General features: G+C 44.7%; 1 protein-coding gene across 3 annotated transcripts in view; it reads left to right on the top strand.

The window, feature by feature from the left end:
* CASS4 (Cas scaffold protein family member 4) overlaps window positions 1–19,460 on the top strand; it is a 47,333-nt gene that overhangs the window by 17,882 nt on the left and 9,991 nt on the right. For 2 of the 3 annotated variants that reach the window (XM_029221976.1, XM_029221975.1), the window contains 2 exons: window positions 6,442–6,864; window positions 11,158–11,259. In XM_029221976.1, the coding sequence (XP_029077809.1) occupies window positions 6,442–6,864; window positions 11,158–11,259 (525 nt within the window). Of the gene's footprint in view, window positions 1–6,381; window positions 6,865–11,157; window positions 11,260–19,460 lie in introns of those variants that run through there. The other variant, XM_029221974.1, reaches the window with a different exon arrangement.

Below are 19,460 nucleotides of genomic sequence, written 5' to 3'. Positions count from 1 at the left end.
CATTGTGTGAACGTCTCCCCAGAGAGGGAATCTGTTGTTTGCCTTCGTTTCCCTAGTCTCCTTTCCCTTCTCCCAACTGTTGTACGAAGATGGGCATTTGGGGGAAATGTCCTTTTTGGAAATTGGTTAAGAAGGTTTCTTCCGTTGTACCTAGAACCTAACTGTCTTTTTTTTTTTTTTTTTTTGCGGTACGCGGGCCTCTCACTGTTGTGGCCTCTCCCGTTGCGGAGCACAGGCTCCGGACGCGCAGGCTCAGCGGCCATGGCTCACGGGCCCAGCCGCTCCGCGGCATGTGGGATCTTCCCGGACCGGGGCACGAACCCACGTCCCCTGCATCGGCAAGCGGACTCTCAACCACTGCTTCACCAGGGAAGCCCCCCTAACTGTCTTTGTGCCCAAAGAGAATAAAAATATACACATATGCCCTCTTTCATCTCTTAAATATCTACACGAATGTTTCCAAATTATCACCCTGTTAAAAAATAACTTGGGAGTGGCCTCAGTGACAATTGCAGTTGTTATCAGGATGCTTTGCCGTCCTCGTCAGTCCCTTCCATCTGTTGTCTGTAAAGTGTTCAGCGCAGTGCCGGGGTATTGGGTTCACGATGCCTGTTTGCTGTGGCTGCTATTGTTCTCCCCACACGGCCAGCCTGTCCATAAAAGCCTGGGTTGCCCCGACCGGACTGTTTCTTGAACATGCCTAGAGGGTCATCACCTCCAAGTCCCGTGGATGCACGTGGAGGAGCCCAGCCTCCAGTGTGTGGTCAGGGACATTCTCTTCAGGAGGTGACTCGAGCTGAGATCTGAAGGAGGATGAGTCATTCGTGCAAAGATCTGGCAGAAGAGCGTTCAGGGCAGGAGGACTAGCACGGGCAAAGGTCCTGAGCTGGAAGCAAGCTTACTGCATCGCAGGAAAGTAAGAAAACGATGCAGCTGGAGGGAAATTAACGGGAGGAGTAGCAGCTCGGGAAGCCGATCAGGCAGGGCAATCTGGTAGGGAGTTTAGGTTTTGTTCTAAATGGGGTTCTAAGCAACTGGACATTTTTAAACAAGAGACCAAAAGTCCGATTTATGTGTATAAAACACCATTCTATAAATCAAAACTACAATGAGGTATCACTTCACACTGGTCAGAATGGCCATCATCCAAAAGCCTACAGATAATAAATGCTGGAGAGGGTGTGGAGAAAAGGGAACCCTCCTACACTGCTGGTGGGAATGTAAATTGGTGTGGTCACTATGGAAAACAGTATGTAGGTTCCTCAAAAAACTAAAAATAGTGCTACCATGTGATCCATCAATCCCACTCCTGGGCATATATCTGGAGAAAACCATACTTTAAAAAGATACATGCACCCCAATGTTCACTGCAGCACTATTTACAATAGCCAAGACATGGAAGCACCCTAAGTGTCCATCGACAGAGGAATGGATAAAGAAGATGTGGTGCATGTATATTATATAGTGGAATATTACTCAGAGCCATAAAAAGAATGAAATAATGCCATTTGCAGCAACACGGATGGACCTAGAGATTATCATACCAAGTGAAGTAAGCCAGACAGAGAAAGACAAATATACCAAATATCATTCTGGCTGGTGTCTAGAGACTGAATTGTAAGGGGAAGCATGCAATAACGGATGTGAGGAGAAGGCTTAGAGGCCACGTGACCTCGGACAAGTCATTTGACCTCTCTGACCCTCCGTTTCCTCATCTGTAAGATGGGAATAAGAAAACCTACCTCTGAGGCAGTTGAAAATTAAGTGACATAATGGCTTCAGTGCCCCCAACACAAGTCCCCATTCAATATAGTCCACTGTTACCTACCTTTTCTGGGAGAGGAACTCCCCAAGATTTCTCACATTTTAAAAATTCTTTTATGACACAAATTTTGATAGTCTTTGTTATTAAAACTCTAAGACATTAATTGACTGCAGGAGATGTCTCTGGACCAATTATAATGAAATACTATTCTGAAGGGAATCATGTTATAGCAACATATTTAGGATTTTCCTTTGCTGGGACTTTACATCCTTTAAGATGCTGGCTGCTGCTCTGAAGGCTTCAGGCTGTAAGTGCAAAGTAAACTGTGTCTCCATTTTGGACACAGCTGTGGGTGCCCGATGGGGTGAGTGATCACACAAGCCCATTGTTCTCTGGACAAGCATCCCCGCCTTTTGCAACAGGCAAATCCACTGACTAAGCTGATGCCAATCTGGGCACTTCAAAGCAACTGCCATGTTGAAGCAACTGCTCTGTCTAAAGATACACACTATCTTATTTCTAGACAAGTGGAAGCACGTTTCAGATGATGGGCTTTTTCTTTTCAGACTATGTTAGATGTATTTCATGGGAATTGTGATGATGGGTTGGAGATTGTGTTTTGTTTTCCCATTTCTTCCCAGTGTGGACAGTTAAAGTATCATTTTCATAAAGGTAAAATCATGACTCTCATGCGAATATAAAATGAACTCATGTCAAAGATTTTATTAAACTGAGTAATTAATGAAGGAACCAGAAAAAAAGTTAAAACAGCATTTGAGGATCTAGGTATCTGGAGACAATTCAATACAGGAATATTGGGATAGGATTGCAGGGCTAGACACAAACCTGGTTAAAATCCAGCCAACAAGATAATAAACCATTAATATTTCAGGTTATCTTTTCTTACTGAACAGAAGTTACTGGCTTCTTTAACTGGAAAAAAAAAATCCACAAGGTAGCAAGTAACTTTACTAAGTCAGGACCTTTAATAAATACGCTTTATAAGATTCGAAACCTCCCTTCCCTCTAAATGCTTCATCTCTGCTCGATTCTCCAAAGCTGAGCACCCATATTCATGTGAAACCAAGTCACAGCACATTGAAGGGACAGTACTAGAGTGGGCAGACTAGCCAGGCCTCGAGGTCCGTCTTCTGGACATCTCAGGGGTCATTCTTACTGAAAGCCATCAAAAAGAGTGGCCAGAGAGTCAGAGAGCTTCCTTCTTCTTAGACAGAAATAGGAGCTCTCACCTTAGTGCTGTGTGTCTCTTTACCTTCCAAAGACTTGAACCTAAGGCATCGCATCACTCATCCTTAACCACCCATTAACTAACCAAGTAGCCAGTGAGCACCTACTGTGTGCTGGAATCTGGGGATACAGTAAGAGCAGGAAAGTGTGGTCCCTGCTCTCCTGGACGTTATGCTCTGCAGGGAGACAGATACCAAATAGATGATCGCCCGCTTAATGAATTAAATACAAGGGTCATAAATCCTGATATGGAAAGGTGTTAAGAAAAAAAAATGGGGAGAGCTAGCTTAGTCTGGAGGAATATGGGTAACGGGGCATCATCTTTCAAGGAAAGGACACTTTAATCTGAAAGGATAAGAGGGGTTTCACGGGGAGCAGGGGGGCAAGGTGCTGTTTTGGGTAGAGGGAACAGCTTGTGTGAAGGATTCGAGGACCCCCAAAAGGGTGGCGCTCCTGAGTGGCTGGTGAGGAAGTGACGCCATGAGGCTGGACAGGAGAGCAGGGGCCTGGAAGTTTTAGCAGAGTTGGGGCTTCATCCAAAGGGTGCTGGGGAGCCGTCGAAGGGCCGTAGGGTGAGGAATAACACGATCAAAATTTGTGTCCCTGGAAAGTCCAGCACTGGGAACAGTGCTGGTAAATACTCAGTAAACATTGGCAGAATTCGTGAAGGAGCACAGGGCTGGCCCGAGGAGATGCTTCCCAGGATCCCTGGCTGTTAGCTCTAACTCAGCTCTTTGCTTTCCAGTTGAACCTCATAAACTCACTCAACCTCAGACAAGTAAGGCTTCATACCATCCCTCTAGCTGAGGATCTGTGGTTCGCCATGGATGAAAGAGAAAATCTCCGCAGGCAGCAATGACCCTCACTGCACACCAGCCCGTAACGCTTCAGGCCCTTCTTCCTTCTTTGAAAAATGAGTTAACAGTGGAGATGCCCCAGGGAGGTAACGCCCTTCCCAAACTGCAAAAACATTTCAAGTTTTCTTGACAAAGATTTTAAAACGAATGCGCCATCCAACCAAGAGCTAATGCACAGGGTATGTTAGGGTGCAAGGAAATGGGCAGTTTCATTCAAGGGTCAGGGTGGGCAGATGTGGAAATGACTCAGACCTCGCTGGAGGGCCGTGAGCAGCCTGGAAGGGGGAACCCCAATGATTTCCACCTGCAACTCCCCTCCGACAAATGTGTCTGTGGAAATAACGGGGAGTTGCAGATGGTTGGCTATCAAGGTAATCATTTCAGCATTGTTTGTAATCGCTAAAAACTGGAATTAGCTAAAATGTCCCCAGATCAGGAAGTTCAAGTATGGGTCATTCATACAATGGAAAACCATTCTGCTGTTTAAAAGGATAGTGAAGAAAACTGTTTATAGGCCGAGGAAGATTTTCACAATCTATTTTTAAGTGGGGAAAAGCAGATTATAAAACTGGATGTATCATAGATTCTTATTATGTTTTTTTAAACATCTTTATTGGAGTGTAATTGCTTTACAGTGATGTGTTAGTTGCTGCTGTATAACAAAGTGAATCAGCTGTATGCATACATATATTCCCATATCTCCTCCCTCTTGCATCTCCCTCCCACCCTCCCTATCCCACCCCTCTAGGTGGACACAAAGCACCGAGCTGATCTCCCTGTGCTATGCGGCTGCTTCCCCCTAGTTATCTATTTTACATTTGGTCGTGTATATATGTCCATGCCACTCTCTCACTTCGTCCCAGCTTACCCTTCCCCCTCCCCGTGTCCTCAAGTCCATTCTCTACGTCTGCATCTTTATTCCTGTCCTGCCCCTAGGTTAAAATATAATTGTTACTCTAAGTATGTATATGAACATGTAGGTTCAAGAAAAGGTCTGGAAAGACACAACCAAAGAAGTAACAGTAGTGACCTGTGGTTGGTGGCACTGTAGGTGCTTTTGGTTTTTTCTATTTTCTTATCATCATTTTGTATTCTTTCTTTTATGAACTTTCATCGCTTTTGTAGCAAGGAAAAAAAGGCTCATGTACAAAAATGTGCATGATCTCCTAGGATCTCAGCTGCTGTAGATTTTGTGGAGTATTTTCAGTGCCTATTCGCCTGCAAGGAGGATTTGATTCTACTTAGTCTTCTCAGATATACATGCATGTGTTTCCCCAAATCCACAGACCTGATTGTGGGTTTAAGATGGTATTTTTCAGCAGTTGGCCATCCAATTCCATTTTTGTGACAGAAAAAGAAAACATTATTATGCAAAAAAAGAACTGCATCAGTTCTCAACCAATGTAATGGGAGGATTGGTCGTTTCTGCTTTATTTATAAACTGTATATATTAGGGACTAGTGGGTATAAAAAGTATAATTAACTAAATTTGATTTTTTAAAAAGGCAGCCGGAAAGATGAATACCAAAATGCTGTAAACAGTTACCTCTGAGTGGTGGGATTGTAGGTAATTTTCACTTTCTTCTTTTTGCTTCTCTACGTTTCCTAATTTTTCTGTAATGCACTCTGATATAATAAGGGAAGGAGGCGATTACTTTAAAACCCACAGAAACAAATTGCATTCTTTTATTGACAGCAGAAAATTCCAGTGAGAAGGGGTTTTACCATTGCTGTCGTTACAACAGGTGGTTTTGCGTTTTTTGGAGGACTGTGTGGCTTACAAAAAGAGCATGGGTCTGAGAATTAGGAGACTGCCCGTGTTTTGATCCTGGCTGTATAGACTAGTCACTTACCCCCTGTGTCTTTGTTTCATTGCACGTGAATAAATGAACATTGATGGAGCCTCGCCTATGCGCCTGGGTACATGCTTGATGCTGGGGAGAGAGCAGCAAATTGAGTGAGGTCTGGTCCCGGAAGTCATGGAATTTCCAGTTCCAGTCGGGAGAAAAACAACCACCAGGCAAAGGGCAGTAGAATCATCTTGACACTTTACAGCCAAGCATTACTGAGCGCTTAGCAAATGCCAGGCACTGTTCAATGAGCTTTCTACACTTACCAACCCATTTAATTCTCACAATAACTCCATCAGGTAGATGGTACTATTATTCCCATTTTACAGACAAGGAAACTGAGGCCCAAAGAGAGTAGCTAATTTACTCAAGGGCACACAGCTAGGAAGTCACAGAGTCAGGATTTCAACCCAACTCTGTGCTAGGCTGCCCTCTAACTAGGGGGGTCATAAATTAAATCAGGACCGTGAGAGGGGAGAGACTGGACCTGGTCTCAGGGTGGAGGTAATACTTCCTGGAGGATCTGACATTTCACCTGAGACCACGCCCCACACTCCCCAAGGATGGGTAGAAATAAATCAGGCAAACAACAGGGACAGGGCCTCTGGGGTCGAGGAAACAAGATAAGTGAGCAGCTGTGACTGGGTGCTAAGCGAGTGGTATGGCTGCAGTGGTTATTGGCAATGATAACGACCGTGAATTCTTTTGCCCCTGCCCCCAGATGCTCTTGGCCAGGGCACTTTATGACAACCACCCCGACTGCGCCGATGAGCTGGCTTTCTGCAGAGGAGACATCCTGACCATTCTGGAACAAAATGTGCCAGAAAGCAAGGGCTGGTGGAAGTGTTTGCTTCACGGGAGGCAAGGCCTGGCCCCTGCCAACCGCCTTGAAATCCTCGTGGAGGCCCCTGCCGACAGACCCTGTCCCCCTTTCCTGAGAGGCCCGGGAGATGCTTCCACCAGCTCCCAGGAGACCTATGAAGTGCCCACCCTGCTCAACCCCTCATCTCCAGGCCCTGTGTACGAGCAAATGAGGAGCTGGGTGGAGCGGCCTCCGCCTCCCACCGTCCAAGTCTATGAGGTCCCTGACCCGCCTGCCAGCGCCAGAATCGTCTGTGAAAAGACTCTAAGCTTTCCAAAGCAGGTAAGCCTGTTTCTGGACAGAAGAAATAGGTCAAGGGGTACGTAGCACCCAGGGGCTTAACTACCCTTGAATCATGGGTGTCCGTCAGGAGATCAAACATACAAGATGGGAACCAGATGGCCGGGGTGAGTGGATGAGCTTGTGTTTGGCGCCCACTTTGGTTGTCATTAACACTCTGGGCACCCTGGCAGTTCCTGGCTCGCCAAGACACCCACACTTTGCAGGAAACTAAATGCTTAGTCAAGCTGTGTGTGAAAGCATCTCAACATTCATGGTGGTGTTTTTTTACACCAGGAACACTAAGATGGCTAGTGGTAAATGGAGGGGTTGAATTTCCATGGGTCAAAGGCAGGAAATCACTCATCAGATTTAAAATTTGTATTCCTTTCAATCCAGAAACTTTACTTTCAGAATAGCTGCAGAAATATACAAGAAGGCAGAAATAGATCTGGATGAGGAGGCCATAGGCACTATAGCATTATTTGTTACAGGGAAAAATCCAGGATGCCTAAATGTGTATTCATGGGGTATTTGTTACATAAATTTCGGCATAACCCTATGATGAGCTACTATGCAGTTGTGAAAAAAAGATGAAGCAGTCCTATAAGGTATTTATAAGTGGGGACAAAGAACCATTTAAATAAAAACCAACCTAACAAAGAAAAACTCAAAAAAAAATTGTGTGTGTATGTGTGCATTGAAAAGAATACACACCAACGGTGGTTACGCTTAGGAAGTGGAACTGGTTAAGGAGAAAGTGAAAGAAGGCATTAAGCAGGGACCTTTATTTTATTCGCTCCTGTGTCCCCAGCATCTGGGACCATGCCTGGCATGGGGTGGGTACTTGATAAATATTTGATGAACAAAGAGACTAGGAAGTTGATTTGTGCGTTATATAGAGCATGTGTTACATCTGTAGTTTTTAAAAATAACAATTTTTAAAAAACAGAGGAAAAGAAGCGCTCAGTAAATGCAGAATGAAACTGTTGTTGTTTTTTTTAAAGAAGGAAAGGAGTTAAAAGAAGAGAAAAATAATGTACTGTTTTTCCCCAAGCCCTGGCCTTCATGAAGTGTTAAGAATGTAGAACAGATTTGCATATGGTCTTCAGTCACTGCAGGCATTTCCTGCCGTCACGCACTTTGCTTTCAGCTCAGATGACACATCCCACCCGGGCCCAGCTCTGCATGGAAGTCCCGGCGAGGTCCGTGTCCAGGAAGGCCCACTCCTCCCATGAATGTGCTGGCCCCCCCCCCCCCCCCCCCCCCTCCCCGAGCAATATCCCACCTACCATGCAGGCCTCCTCCACACTAGCTTCTTCAAACAAGGTGTTGATTCCTTAAGAGATTTTGAGTACTTCAGATTTCCTAGCTCCCCGGGGCTGCCATGCAGAGAACCAGCTGTTACACAGAACAGCTGCCACTCGTAGGCACTGGCTGCAGACACCAGAAGGAGGCAGCCCAGTCTCCAGCATCCATCCGTGAGGTGGACCCCAAGTCACTTTTCGGGAACAACTGGCCCAGATCTAGGCCTGGCACACTCAGCTGTCATCTGAGCAGCTGACTCGGTGCTGGCTTCTCTGAGAACAACAAGTGGCCTGGGCTGAAGTTAATTGAGTTGCTTTTCAAAGCCACTAAAAGACACACACAAAAAATCAAAGGCCCCCAAAAAGGACAGCAGCTGCAATGTCCACTGTTCCCCGGGGATCCCAAACCCCCAGCACAGTGCCAGGCTCCTGCAAGGTGCTCTGTAAGCATTTACGGAACGAATGAAATGACCGGATCCAACCTAAGGCTTCACAACTGTGGACTCGCTGTCAACTTCTAGACTGACAATGGTATGAAAGGAGAGCTGAGTTTACCATCCTAACTCAGAAAAGGGCCAGGACATTAGCTGTAACATTTGTCCTTGACATGAAGCGTGGAGCTCTCACTGGTGCAGGCTGCGGCCACGGACAGAAACCACGGCTGCCAGAGGGGAATTTAGAAGCGAGGGACTCCTCACCACTCAAGCAGGTCTTGCTGTGGCCCCAGTAAAACACCTGGGGAACTTTCCTTCCTTTCACTCCTGCTTAAGTTCCCTCCATCGCTGCCCTGTCTATATTTTTGCTCCCTCCCGCCTCCCTTTTTTATTGCCTTCTCCGTGCTTGGGGGTCTTTTAAAGCAAGAGATGCCATCTGTGGCTTAGAAATTAGGAGTCCAGGTTCACTTGGCTTTTGGGGCAGCTACAGCTATGCTGGGTGATTGGAGACATCCCAGCACCCCTCTGTACTTCTCCTTCTTGCTCTGTATCAAGAGAGGGTGGGGCTCCATCATTTCTAAGTTCACCTCAAGATGTATCTTTTGATGATTCTGAATAATTTTGCTTCTTCCTCTACTACAAGAAGGAAGGAGCTAGAAGAATGCAAGATGATAATCAGTTAAGAATCTCCTGATTCACAGAAAAGGCAGACATCTTCTTCAAGTTCGGGTAATCTAGCGGTGAGCCTTGAGTCTGAGACCACCCAGAAAATATTCCATTCTGAGCAGAAGCGGACATTGGTAAAACCAAGCATGTCCAGCCATTAGCTTTGAGCTATTTTCCGACGGGCGGTTCACAGGGTTGGCACACGGCCCGGAGGACCCATTTCAGAGATTCCCCGGGTTGAGTATCTCTAGATTAAGGTTGGCCAAAAATTAAAAACCAAGAAGGTGGAAATATGTCACCTGTCTCAAGTTGTCCTAATAAGGGATTCTCCGTCTTTCTAGCTGGAAGAGACCCGTGTAGATTAGAACAACTCTTCGCTTTACAAATGAGGAAATTGATTCCCAGGGAGGTGAAAGGCCCATCCAGGGTCACACCCTGATGAGTACTAGAGACCAAAGTTTCTTTGTTGTTTCTGTCTCTGTCTACACCCCTGGGCTGACAACACCCAAGGCAGAGCCCTTGGCCTACCCTTGATCTTGTTCACCTGGCTCTGTGGCTGACGCTATCTATTTTGTTTTATTGAAGTTTAACCTATAGATACTAAGGGTACATAGTTCAGTCGCTAGTATCCGGATCTAGAAAAAGAACGAAACTAGCATCCCAGAAGCCCCCTCCCACCTCTCCCAGCCACTTCCCCCCAGGGTAACCACTGTCTTGAGCTTTGTTTTACTTTTTATTCCAACTTCCTTAATATAACATGCCGGCCTCTCTTAAAAAAATAATAAAATGACCATACAAAGAAGGTATTTGATTTTGGTTTAAATTCAGAGAGGGTAATCTTTTGTATTTCAAGTAAGAAGGTTAGATTTCCTGATGAAATTGCTTTTAGACCCTCTAGTTCTCGAACTGGAGCTTCCTTCTGTCCTCCAAACCTTTCAAAACCACGTTTCTCAAAACAGGTTCCTTAACTGATTGCCATCTACATTTTCCGAGAAACACTGGGCATTTTTGAACTGACTTCTTCCCACCTAAAATTCCAAACACAGGAAAGTCCCCTTGTAGTCTGTAGGTTGTCTCTTGGGCAAGTGTGACCCACAAAGTCAGCTGCATAAATAAAATGGACCCGTGGTGATTGGGGAGTGGTAGGCAGTGGAACCGTGTTTGGACAGGCTCTGCGGTGGGAGAGAGCCCGCTGTGTTCCAATAAGGAGGGGGGTGGGCAGGGAGGAAGGAAGGTGATGGCTGACAACTGGGGACACACCATGCATAGTCCCTGGGGTTGGGCAGGTCATGGCCTGCAAGGAGCTCGGAATTAACTCAGAGCATAATGGGGAACCATTGCTGAGTTTGTCCTAGAGAGATCAGTCGAAGACCAGCAGGGACCAAGTCCGGTTTACTAATCTGTGGCAGTGAAGGGGAGCACAGAGCGGAGGACCAGGTAGCACCTGTAAAGCCCCCCTGCCTGCCTCATTCACGGCTGCATCCTTAGCATCATTAGACAAACATTAATAACCCAGCGTTCGAATCACAGCCTGGGATCCCTAGAGAACAGGAGAATCACCCGGGAAACTTGATGATACAGCAGTTTTTCAGTTTCTCCATCAAGACTCAGAAATTCCGTACCACGGACACGGAGCCCAGGAATCTGAATTCCAGCCTGCTTCCCAGGTGAGGCTGATGCAGGCAGCTATGGGCCAGCATGTGAGGAAGACTGCCCTCCACCATGGACCTCCCCAACAGCGTGCTGCTGTTCCCAGTCTCAGAGCGAAGGGCCTCCAATTAGAGGTGCCCAGAGAACGTCCCAGTGTGTCAGAGCTGCCTTTGCTGTCTCATGACCCGTGGACTCAGCGGTGACGTTTCTTTCCCTCAACTCTTCTTTTTCTCCCCAAGGCCCTCTTCACAATTCCCAGACCTGCTCGGACCTCGTTGCCAGCTCTGCCTTGCCAGGTGTACGATGTGCCTGCCCAAAGCCGGTGCCTCCCAGCCCTAAAGGTGAGCCTCAGCCGTGGCCCTGCTCTTCCCACACCTCTCCATCCATCGTGGGGTCTCAGGGTCACGCAGACCCTGCATTTCAGCTTTACCACTGAGATATCTCCTGGAGCATCAGTCCTGACTCCAAAGGACACATCTTCCCTCAGAAACCAGCTTTGTGCCCAGGGAGCCCAGACCCACTCAGGAGAACATTACTACTCTTTGAATTCTGAATATTTAAAACTTTTTTACTTTTCATTTGTAATAGATACTTTATATCCACGCATATGTATACACACAAACATACACATACACATATCTGCACTTTTTTTTTTTTTTTTCGGTTTCCAAAGCACTTTTATTTTGGCAGGCGCGATCTTAGTTCTCCTGCAGTGGGAGTATGGAGTTTTTTTTTTTGGCAGGCGCGATCTTAGTTCTCCTGCAGTGGGAGTATGGAGTCTTTTTTTTTTAATAGATCTTTATTGGAGTATAATTGCTTCACAATACTGTATTAGTTCTGTTGTACAACAAAGTGAATCAGCCATATGCATACATATGTCCCCATATCCCCTCCCTCCAGAGCCTCCCTCCCACCTTCCCTATCCCACCCCTCTAGGTGGTCACAAAGCACCAAGCCGATCTCCCTGTGCTATGAGGCTGCTTCCCACCAGCTATCTAGTTTACATTCGGTAGTGTATATATGTCAGTGCTACTCTCACTTTGACCTAGCTTCACCCTCCCACCCCGTGTCCTCAAGTCCACCCTCTGTATCTACATCTTTATTCCTGCCCTGTAACTAGGTTCATCAGTACCTTTTTTTTTTTTTTAGATTCCATATATATGTGTTAGCATACGGTATTTGCTCTTCTCTTTCTAACTTATTTCACTCTGTATGACAGATTCTAGGTCCATCCACCTCACTACAAGTAACTCAATTTCATTTCTTTTTATGGCTGAGTAATATTCCATTGTATATATGTGCCACATCTTCTTTATCCATTCATCTGTCGATGGACATTTAGGTTGGTTCCATGTCCTGGCTATTGTAAAGAGTGTTGCAATGAACATTGTGGTACATGACTCTTTTTGAATTATGGTTTTCTCAGGGTAAATGCCCAGTAGTGGGATTGCTGGGTCGTATGGTAGTTCTATTTTTAGTTTTGTAAGGAACCTCCATATTGTTTTCCATAGTGGCTGTATCAATTTACATTCCCACCAACAGTGCAGGAGGGTTCCCTTTTCACCACACTCTTTCCAGCATTTATTGTTTTTAGATTTTTTTGATAATGGCCATTTTGACCGGCGTGAGGTGATACCTCATTGTAGTTTTGATTTGCATTTCTCTAATAATTAGTGACGTTGAGAATCTTTCCATGTGTCTCTTGGCCATCTGTATGTCTTCCTTGGTGAAAAGTCTATTTAGGTCTTCCACCCATTTTTTAACTGGACTGTTTGTCTTTCTGATATTTAGCTCCATGAGCTGTTTGTATATTTTGGAGATTGATCCTTTGTCAGTTGCTTCATTTGCAAATATGTTCTCCCATTGTGAGGGTTGTCTTTTTGTCTTGTTTATGGCTTCCTTTGCTGTGCAAAAGTTTTTAAGTTTAATTAAGTCCCATTTGGTTATTTCTGCTTTTCTTTCCATGGCTCTAGGAGGTGGGTCAAAAAGGATCTTGCTGTGATTTATGTCATAGAGTGTTCTGTCTACATTTTCCTCTAAGAGTTTTATAGTGTCTGGCCTTACATTTAGGACATTAATCCATTTGAGTTTATTTTTGTATACAGTGTTAGGGAGAGTTCTAATTTCATTTTTTACATGTAGCTGTCCAGTTTTCCCAGCACCAGTTATTGAAGAGGCTGTCTTTTCTCCATGGTATGTTCTTCCTCCTTTGTCATAAATTAAGTGCCCATATGTGCGTGGGTTTATCTCTGGGCATTCTATCTTGTACCATTGATCTATATTTCTGTTTTGTGCCAGTACCATACTGTCTTGATTACCGTAGCTTTGTGGTATAGTTTGAGGTTGGGGAGCCTGATCCCTCCAACTACGTTTTTCTTTCTCAAGATTGCCTTGGCTATTTGGGGTCTTTTGTGTTTCCATACGAATTGTAAACTTTTTTGTTCTAATTCTGTGAAGAATGCCATTGATAGTTTGATAGGGATTGCATTGAATCTGTAGATTGCTTTGGGTAGTATAGTCATTTTCACAATATTGATTCCTCCAATCCACGAACATAGTATATTTCTCTATCTGTTTATGTCATCTTTGATTTCATTCATTAGTGTTTTTTTAAAATTTATTTTTGGCTGGGTTGGGTCTTCGTTGCTGCACGCGGGCTTCTCATTGCGGTGGCTTCTCTTGTTGCGGAGCATGGGCCCTAGAGTGCGCGGGCTTCAGTAATTGTGGCATGTGGGCTCAGTAGTTGTGGCTCGCAGGCTCTAGAGCGCAGACTCAGTAGTTGTGGCGCACGAGCTTAGTTGCTCCGTGGCATGTGGGATCTTCCCAGACCAAGGATCGAACCTGGGTCCCCTGCATTGGCAGGCGGATTCTTAACCACTGCGCCACTAGGGAAGCCCCTTATCAGTATTTTATAGGTTTCTGAGTACAAGTCTTTCGCCTCCTTAGGCAGGTTTATTCCTAGGTATTTTATTCTTTTTGTTGCAGTGGTAAATGGGAGCGTTTCCTTAATTTCTCTTTCTGATTTTTCATTGTTGGTATATAGGAATGCCAGAGATTTCTGTGCATTAATTTTGTGTCCTGAAACCTTACCAAATTCATTGATTAGTTCTAGTAGTTTTCTGCTGGCATCTTTAGGATTCTCTATGTATAGTATCATGTCATCTGCAAACAGTGACAATTTTACTTCTTCTTTTCCAATTTGTATTCCTTTTATTTCTTTTCCTTCTCTGATTGCTGTGGCTAGGACTTCCAAAACTATGTTGAATAAGAGTGCCAAGAGTGGACATCCTTGTCTTGTTCCTGATCTTAGTGGAAATGCTTTCAGTTTTTCACCTTTGAGTATGATGCTTGCTGTGGGTTTGTCATATATGGCCTTTATTATGTTGAGATAGGTTCCCTCTATGCCCATTTTCTGGAGAGTTTTTATCATGAGTGGGTGTTGAAATTTGTCAAGAGCTTTTTCTGCCTCTATAGAGATGATCATATGGTTTCTATTCCTTAATTCATTAATGTGGTGTATCACATCGATTGATTTGCGTTATTGAAGAATCCTTGCATCCCTGGTATAAATCCCACTTGATCATGCTGTATGATCCTTCAACTGTTTTGTTGGATTCTGTTTGCTAGTATTTTGTTCAGGATTTTTGCATCTATGTTCATCAGTGATATTGGTCTATAATTTTCTTTTTTTGTGATATCTTTTTCTGGTTTTGGTATCAGGGTGATGTTGGCTTCATAGAATGAATTTGGGAGTGTTTCTCCCTCTGCAATTTTTTGGAAGAGTTTGAGAAGGATCGGTGTTAGCTATTCCCTAAATGGTTGATAGAATTCACTTGTGAAGCCATCTGGTCCAGGACTTTTGTTTGTTGGAAGATTTTTAATTACGATTTCAATTTCATTGCTTGTGATTGGTCTGTTCATATTTTCTCTTTCTTCCTGGTTCAGTCTTGGAAGGTTATACCTTTCTAAGAATTTGTCCATTTCTTCCAGGTTGTCCATTTTATTGGCAAATAGTTGATTGTAGTAGTCTCTTATGATACTTTGTATTTCTGCGGTGTCCGTTGTAACTTCTCCTTTTTTCATTTCTAATTTTATTGATTTGCATCCTCTCCCTTTTTTTCTTGATAAGTCTGGCTAAGGGTTTATCAATTTTGTTTATCTTCTCAAAGAACAAACTTTTAGTTTTATTGATCTTTGCTAGTGTTTTTTTCATTTCTATTTCATTTATTTCCTCTCTGAGCTTTATGATTTCTTTCCTTCCACTGACTTTGGGTTTTCTTTGTTCTTCTTTCTCTAGTTGTTTTAAGTGTAGGGTTAAATTGTTTATTTGAGATTTTCTTGCTTCTTGAGGTGAGGTTGAATTGCTATAAACTTCCCTCTTAGAATTGCTTCTGCTGCATCCCATAGGCTTTGGGTCGTCGTGTTTTTGTTGTCATTTGTTTCTATGTATTTTTTTACTTCTTCTTTGATTTCTTCAGTGATCTCTTGGTTATTTAGTAGTGCATTGTTTAGCCTCCATGTATTTGTGCTTTTTATAGTTTTTTTTTCCTGTAATTTATTTTCAATCTCATAGTGTTGTGTTCAGAAAAGATGCTTGATACGATTTCAATTTTCTTAAATTTTCCGAGGCTTGATTTGTGACCCAAGGTGTGATCTGCCCTGGAGAATGTTGCATGTGCACTTGAGAAGAAAGTGTATTCTGCCACTTTTGGATGGAATGTTCTATAAATATCAATTAGGTATATCTGGTCTATTGTGTCATTTAAAGCTTGTGTTTTGTTATTTATTTTCTGTGTGGATGATCGGTCCATTGGTGTAAGTGGGGTGTTAAAGTTTCCTACTCTTATTGTGTTACTGTTGATTTCTCCTTTCATGGTTGTTAGCATTTGCCTTATGTACTGAGGTGCTCCTTTGTGGGGTGCATAAACATTTATAATTGTTACATCTTCTTCTTGGATTGATCCCTTGATGTAGTGTCTCTCCTTATCTCTTGTAACAGTCTTTATTTTAAAGTCTATTTTATCTGATATGATTATTGCTACTCCAGGTTTCTTTTGATTTCCATTTGCATGGAATATCTTTTTCCATTCCTTCACTTTCAGTCTGTATGTGTCCCTAGGTCTGAAGTGGGTCTCTTGTAGACAGCATATAGATGGGTCTTGTTTTGGTGTCCATTTAGCCAGTCTGTGTCTTTTGGTTGGAGCATTTAATCCATTTACATTCAAGGTTATTATTGATATGTATGTTCCTATTACCATTTTCTTAATTGTTTTGGGTTTGTTTTTGTGGGTCTTTTTTTTTCTCTTTTGTTTCCTGCCTAGAGAAGTTTCTTTAGCATTTGTTGTAAAGCTGTTTTGGTGGTGCTGAATTCTGTTAGCTTTTGTCTGTCTAAAACGCCTTTGACTTCTCCACTGAATCTGAATGAGAGCCTTGCTGAGTAGAGTAATCGTTTTAGGTTTTTCTCTTTCATCACTTTAAGTATATCCTGCCACTCCCTTCTGACCTGCAGAGTTTCTGCTGAAAAATCAGCTGATAACCTTATGGGGATTCCTTTGTGTGTTATTTTTTGTGTTTCCCTTGCTGCTTTTAATGTTTTTTCTTTGAATTTAACATTTGTTAGTTTGATTAATATGTGTCTTGGTCTGTTTCTCTTAGGGTTTATCCTGCATGGGACTCTCTGTGCTTCCTGGACTTGGGTGACTATTTCCTTTCCCATGTTAGGGAAGTTTTCCACTATAATCTCTTCAAATATTTTCCCAGCCTTTTTCTTTTTCTCTTCTTTTTCTGGGACCCCTATAATTTGAATGTTGGTGTGTTTAATGTTGTCCCAGAGGTCTCTGAGACTGTCCTCAATTCTTTTCATTCTTTTTTCTTTATTCTGCTCCTCGGCAGTTATTTCCACCATTTTGTCTTCCAGCTCACTTATTTGTTCTTCTGCCTCCGTTATTCTGTTATTGATTCCTTCTAGTGTATTTTTCATTTCAGTTATTGTGTTGTTCATCTCTGTTTGTTCTTTAGTTCTTCTAGATCTTTGTTAAACATTTCTTATATTTTCTCAATCTGTGCCTCCATTCTATTTCCAAGATTCTGGATCATCTTTACTCTCATTACTCTGAATTCTTTTTCAGGTAGATTGCCTATTTTGTCTTCATTTATTTGGTCTTGTAGGTTTTTACATTGCTCCTTCATCTGTGACATATTTTTTTGCCGTCTCATTTAAAAATTTTTTTTTAAATTTTTTATGAGTGGGATTGTGTTCCTGTCTTACTGGTTATTTGGCCTGAGGCTTCCAACACTGGAGTTTGTAGGCTGTTGGGTGGAGCTGGGTCTTGGTGCTGAGATGAGGACCTCCGTGAGACTTTACTCTGATGAATATTTCCTGGGGTCTGAGGTTCTCTGTTAGTCCAGTGGTTTGGACTTGGAGCTCCCACCGCAGTAACTTCTGCCCCACCCCCAGTACATGAATCAAGATCCCCCAAGCCACATGGGGTGGCAAAAAAAAAAGAAAAAAAAGAACAATATCATAGTAAAAAATAAAATTAGACTAGGAAACTAACAGATATATTAGAAAGAACATAAAAATAAAAATATACATGAATCAGCAACTGGAAGGTACATCACTACCACAATAGTAAAAAAGAGGATGAGGGAAAAGAAAAAAAAAGGAAAAAGAAAAAAAAGGGGGGGGGAAGGCCTTGGCTGTGGAGGGCGGGGCCTAAGCAAGGGCGGGTTTGGGTGGTGGGCAGAGCCTATGCTCAGGACCCACAGGGCTGGAAAAGGCCCTGAGGGCTGTGGGGGGTGGGGCTTAGGCTCAAGGAATAGAAGAGGCCCAGGCGTGCCCCCCACCCCTGGTCTCAGAGGGCAGGGGACCTCACCTGGGAACCCAGCAGGCTTCCTGGGCTCTAGTAGGCAGGGCAATCGCCCTCTGCTCCTCTCCCTCTCCTCCCGGAGGGCCCCTCCTGCCTGCCTTTCTTGATCTCCCTGGCCTCCCTCCTCTGCCCCGGGACCCACGCGGCCTTGAGGGGGCTTTGGCGGGGCGGCTACCAGCCGGAGCTCAGCAGGCTCCCCGGCCCCAGTGGGAGGGGTAATCACCATTCACTCCCCTCCCGCTCTTCCTGGAGAGGCCCTCCTGCCTGCCTCCCCTGGTCTCCCCAGCCTCAGGGGCACCAATCCTGTCTGGCCCCCATTTCTTCTCCCCGCTCAGTCCTCCCATGTCCTACCAGTTCACTTGGGGGTTCCTCCCGTCTCCTTGGGCATCAGGGTCCCACACCAGCAGCCGGCAGGTGCCCTAGTTGTGGGGAGATGCTAACTTGGTGTCTTCCCACACTGCCATCTTGACTCCACCCCCCTGCACTTTTTAAAAGCAATAATATCATGAAATATATACATCTTTTTTGTTGTTTTTTGGCTGCGTTGGGTCTTCGTTGCTGTGCGCAGGCCTTCTCTAGTTGCAGTGAACGGGGGGGCTTCTCCTGTTGCGGAGCACAGGCTCTAGGCACGTGGGCTTCAGTAGTTGCAGCACGCGGGCTCATTAGTTGCAGCACACGTGCCCTAGAGCGTGTGGGCTTCAGTAGTTGTGGCGCAGGGGCTTAGCTGCTCCGTGGCATGTGGGATCTTCCTGGACCAGGGCTCGAACCCACGTCCCCTGCACTGGCAGGTGGATTCTTAGCCATTGCGCCACCAGGGAAGTCCCACATCACAGTCTTAACATTATCATTGGTTATCTTAACATTGATTCTCTCTGGGGGAGGAAATTTTAGGTTTGGGGATTTTTTTTAACTTATTTGAATGTTACTGGTACATCACTTCTGTAAGACATGCTTCATGTAATCAGAAAACAACTTCACTCACTTCTCAGCCCATCAAGATTGCCCCGGGGCTGTGTTCTCCCCTGCCCACCAATGCACATCGGAATGGCCTGGGTGTTTCACCCATGCCTGCTTCCTGGAACCACACCCAGAGGCGCTGATGTTTGAGGTCTGGGTGGGCCCCGGGCAGCAGTAATTTTAAAGCTCCCAGATGGTTCTGGAGCACAGCCAGGGCTAAAGGCCACAGCTCTAGTCTAAATAAAAATTCAGGCCTGCTCTGTGACTTCCTGGTCCCTCACAGGTAATAATTAGTCTCAATGGAGGAATTTAATGTTCAGTGCAGGCAATACCCAAAGTTCCTACTATATTTAAAACGAAAGCTCGTGCTCTCTCAGCTTGTTTGCAGGGCCTGGGCTCCTGCTGCAGGGACGGAGGGCTGGCTGGATTCTCTGCTAGTTCCCTACCTCGGGTTCCTTCTCACTGGGTGACCTCAGGCTCCTGCGGGGCTGAGGGGAACCAGGGAGGCAGGGCAGAGGTGGAAAGGTCCCGCATGCCTGGTTCTGCAGGAGGGATGTCACAGTGTTACCCCATGGAGGCAGTGAGCACTGCAGGCTGATTCTTTCTTTTCAGGGACATTTTTGCGAGTGCCAACCCCTCCCCGCCTCCCCCGATTGCCAGGTATCTCTTTCTCTCTCTCTCTCTCTCTCTCTCTCTCTCTCTCTCTCTCTCTCTCT

Source organism: Monodon monoceros, unplaced genomic scaffold, assembly GCF_005190385.1.
Source record: "Monodon monoceros isolate NGI ecotype Baffin Bay Population unplaced genomic scaffold, NGI_Narwhal_1 Super_Scaffold_13, whole genome shotgun sequence".
Taxonomy (NCBI): Eukaryota; Metazoa; Chordata; class Mammalia; order Artiodactyla; family Monodontidae; genus Monodon; species Monodon monoceros.
The sequence above is the reverse complement of the archived record's forward strand: the minus strand, read 5'-3'. Positions and strand labels throughout refer to the sequence as shown.